At 38.5% G+C, this 3867-nt stretch overlaps 1 protein-coding gene and 1 long non-coding RNA gene across 5 annotated transcripts in view; one reads left to right on the top strand and one right to left on the bottom strand.

Moving 5' to 3' along the window:
- The window catches only part of LOC106954982 (gastrula zinc finger protein XlCGF8.2DB-like), a 79775-nt gene that overhangs the window by 10086 nt on the left and 65822 nt on the right, over window positions 1-3867 (top strand). Inside the window, exon 1 of one of the 4 annotated variants that reach the window (XM_015044876.1) lies at window positions 134-638. The exons of the other annotated variants lie outside the window; for them this stretch is intronic. Within the exon in view, the coding sequence (XP_014900362.1) occupies window positions 135-638 (504 nt within the window). The 5' untranslated portion in view covers window position 134. Of the gene's footprint in view, window positions 1-133; window positions 639-3867 lie in introns of those variants that run through there. 4 annotated transcript variants of the gene reach the window in all.
- Window positions 19-661, bottom strand: LOC106954983 (uncharacterized). The gene is made up of 3 exons (XR_001426472.1): window positions 596-661; window positions 260-343; window positions 19-91 (listed from the first exon to the last, which is right to left on the bottom strand). It is a non-coding gene; the product is annotated as an uncharacterized LOC106954983 (long non-coding RNA).

Raw genomic sequence — 3867 nt, forward strand, 5'->3', positions numbered from 1 at the left:
GTGTGAACTGTGGAAATAGTTTCAGGCAAAAACAGCAATTAATTCAGCACATGATGATTCACACTGCTGAAAAGCCGTTTTCATGTGTGACCTGTGAAAAAAGTTTTAATCGAAAACAGCTTTTAACTCAGCACATGAGGTTTCACACTGGTGAAAAGCTGTTTGAATGTGTGACCTGTGAAAAAAGTTTTGGAGAAAAACAAAATTTAACTCGGCATATGATGACTCATACTGGTGAAAAGCCATTTTCATGTGTGACCTGTGGGAAAAGTTTTAGTCTAAAACGGACTTTAACTGATCACATGGTAATTCACACTGGTGAAAAGCCGTTTTCATGTGTGAACTGTGGGAAAAGTTTTAGTGGAAAACCAAATTTAACTCGGCATATAATGACTCATACTGGTGAAAAGCCATTTTCATGTGTGACCTGTGGGAAAAGTTTTAGTCTAAAACGAACTTTAACTGATCACATGGTAATTCACACTGGTGAAAAGCCGTGTTCATGTGTGAAGTGTGGAAAAAGTTTTAGTCTCAAACAGCATTTAACTCGGCACATGAGGATTCACACCGGTGAAAAGCCATTTTCATGTGTGACCTGTGGGAAAAGTTTTAGTCGAAAACGGACTTTAACTGATCACATGAGGATTCACACTGTTGTAAATTCTTAGAAGTATTTTCCATGTGTGTTCTATGTTTAGTTTCACAATAAAATTGATTTGGGTAAAAACTAGAATAAGGCTGAAATGATTCCTCGAGTGATTCAAGTACCTCGATTTTTTAAATTCCTTGAGGAAAATTTATCTTCCTTGAAACTTCACTGTGACGGGGCTCTCTTATGAGTTGGACAAACAAAAATTGACTGCCAAAGGCCAGAGATCACTTTAGTGAAATTTATTTAGCTTTTCTTCAGATGAACAAAGATGGCAGGTGCAGAATATATACAAGGACATCCAAGGCAGGTTAAAATCAGACAAACAGCAGTACCTTCAATGCAAGAGTCCATCACCTTCCATGTGACTTCTCAGGAGTCTAGCCACAGACTGCCTCCCTGTGGCAGAGCCCTGCTTTTAAAGCCACAGGCTCCGCCCACAGAAAGACCTAACAAAAACAATTACTTCTAATTCAAGTAAATTCTTAAAGGGTACAAAATAATAATAAGAAGAAAATAAACTTGTAATCAAAAATTTGATTTAAGCGCTGTTTGCCAAATAATTTACATATTCTGATGTGATTCATAATTTCTCCATTTGTTTTGTCCATCTTTCTCAGCAGTAGCCTACCTTGTTAGGTAGGCTACTGCTGAGAACAAGACCATCTCAGATGGTCTTGTTCTTCTGTCCATGGCAGGTTCAGTCAATCAGCTGTGGGACATCTGCTGCCTAGTCAAACTATCATGGGCTTCTTGATTTAAAAGGAGAAACCAGTACAGAGCCCCTCTGCTCCTGCAAGTCACAATTCTTGGATGAACATTTAATACTGCAACTATGTTAGAAATGAAATCTTTGTGTATCTATTCTGTAATTAACATCTATATGTATCTATTAACAAATGAATTGATGTGTAGAGTTCTGTAAAAACTATTGTAAATAGCTTCTCTTGAGTAATCTACATATGTGCAACTTTTACATATAAATTGCTTCTTTTTGTAAATTTTACACATCTGGCAACGATGTATGTGGACGAGAGGAAATGCTAAAATTAAAGCTGCTATTGTGGAACAAAGACATAAGGCTTGTGGCTGTTTCTTTAATACATCTATGTAATAATTATATGTAGTATATAAATATATACTACATTACACAAACATAATTACCACAGTTAACAATTTAAATCATTGATAGACAAAATGTATTTACAAAAGGCATATCAATTTTATTTCAACATTATGTACTCAGGGTTTACAACTTAAGAAGACATCCATGTACGGTCCTTAGTGGGTGCCAGTCTGCAGTGAACTGGTGCATGACAGAGGCAGTGGTAAACTGTAGTGAGCAGTTTGAAGCAGAAGTCCCACCATGTGATCCACAGGGTTTTCCCACCATGAGCACAAACTCCATGCACTTTGTTTCCACAGGCACCACAGCAGAATCAAGTGTAACTTGTTAAAAGGGATATAAAGTTATTATTCCTATGTTATCAATTTTCTACTGCCAAGTCTACAACCGCAGGAAGACAAAGTATAACAAACTTAACCTTCTAATCATAACATTTGATAAATATTCATTGGAGAAATGTGAAGTTAATGAGCAAAGAGAGAGAGAGAGAGAATCACATTTCTCCAATGAAATGTTAATATCTATCTATCTATCTATCTATCTATCTATCTATCTATCTATCTATCTAAAACAGCGCCTTCCTCCTCATGTCTTGATCGTAGCAGGAGTTTAACTTCTCAGGACGTGATGGAGTTGCGGGTGTTTGGCATAACTGTCAAGTTTTGGACTTGTGGCTACAGGTAATGTCGCTACTGAGCGGGTGGTGAAACTAGCGTTAGTGAGGAGGGTTTAATACGATCATGCATTTTCCATGACGGGTGTTAACCCCAGTCTATACTATAAAAATCTGATTAAGATTTGAGCCTAAATACGTTCTATTTCCAAAACAGAAAGGCTACGTAATGTTAGCCAGCTAACAAATTACTATTGCTAGCCTAGCATATCAACTAAAAGCTAGAAAAAACCAAAACACGGACCTTCGTAGTCAAACTGGTATCAATCAGCGAGGAATTTGTCCAGTTTAGATTATGTTGATGAATTAAAAATGTTTGCAAATAGTGATATATCTTCAAATTGTATTTGTGGCAGCTGCTTTAGAGTCCAGAAACAGCGTTAACTACACACACCGGAACTAAAGATACACTGGATCGAGTCAAAACGGATGTTGTCTGACGTCATGTGAAAAGGGTCTATTTGGAAATAACCCTGCTTGAAAACAAAACCGGGAAAATGTTTGGAAGTGAAAACAGGTTAGGATGGATATGCTAACTGAAGCAGGAACACCGCGTCAGTTTAAGCTGCAACAGAAGTAAGTTAACAATCGTGTGTATGTGTGTGCAGGCGTGCTGTCATGTTGACACGGACTTATAATTAAGTCCCAGCTCGTGACGGCTCCTCCGTCAGTTATATTTTATTATTTAGCGCTCCATGTTCCAGCTGGGTTATTACTTGCATCGTACAGAGCTCTCACTTCCACCTGAGTTGTTGACAAAGCTAAGTGTTAGCAGCATAACGTCCAGTTTTCAAGTTCGGCCTGGGAGGATTTTATTGATTGATGATGATGTTCAGGTCTTTGTCGTTTATCAGTGAACCAATCAGCATCCTTTAAATGACTGGCGCGATGCCTGGAGTACGGTAGTCTTTCCTCCTCCTGGAGCTGCTGCCTGGTGGCGGTTCAAAGCGAACAGCGGGGAAGAGGAAGCGCTGCAGGAGTATTTATACAGGTGAGCGGATAGACTGAACACTGCAGGCGGCTGCGCATTAGATAACGTAAGTGTAGCTTCACGGACAAACCGGAAATTTATTTCATATCATCCCAGTTTCAACAAAAGGTGGCAGAGCTCAAAGTGGCGGCACGTAGCTGGTAGACGAGTTTCTGTGTGATGTATGTCACTTTTTTTTTCTTCCAGTTAACTTGTAAATTGAGCTATTATTGTTATGAGTTAATTTTCTTCGGGGGTTTCTCACACACATACAGTATTATAGCGTGGCTCTTAAGAGATACGTAATTGTACAAAACACAAAACAGAGTTGGTGGGGAGGTAAAAAATAAATCTTTATTCGTACGTAAGAAAGAATACACACACATATACATATGTATTGTCGAGAAAAAGTCGAGCTCAGCCCACTTCCCCATGCTGGAGATTTTAGT

This window comes from Poecilia latipinna, unplaced genomic scaffold, assembly GCF_001443285.1.
Source record: "Poecilia latipinna isolate Pla-1442-1.1 unplaced genomic scaffold, P_latipinna-1.0 Scaffold695, whole genome shotgun sequence".
NCBI lineage: Eukaryota > Metazoa > Chordata > Actinopteri > Cyprinodontiformes > Poeciliidae > Poecilia > Poecilia latipinna.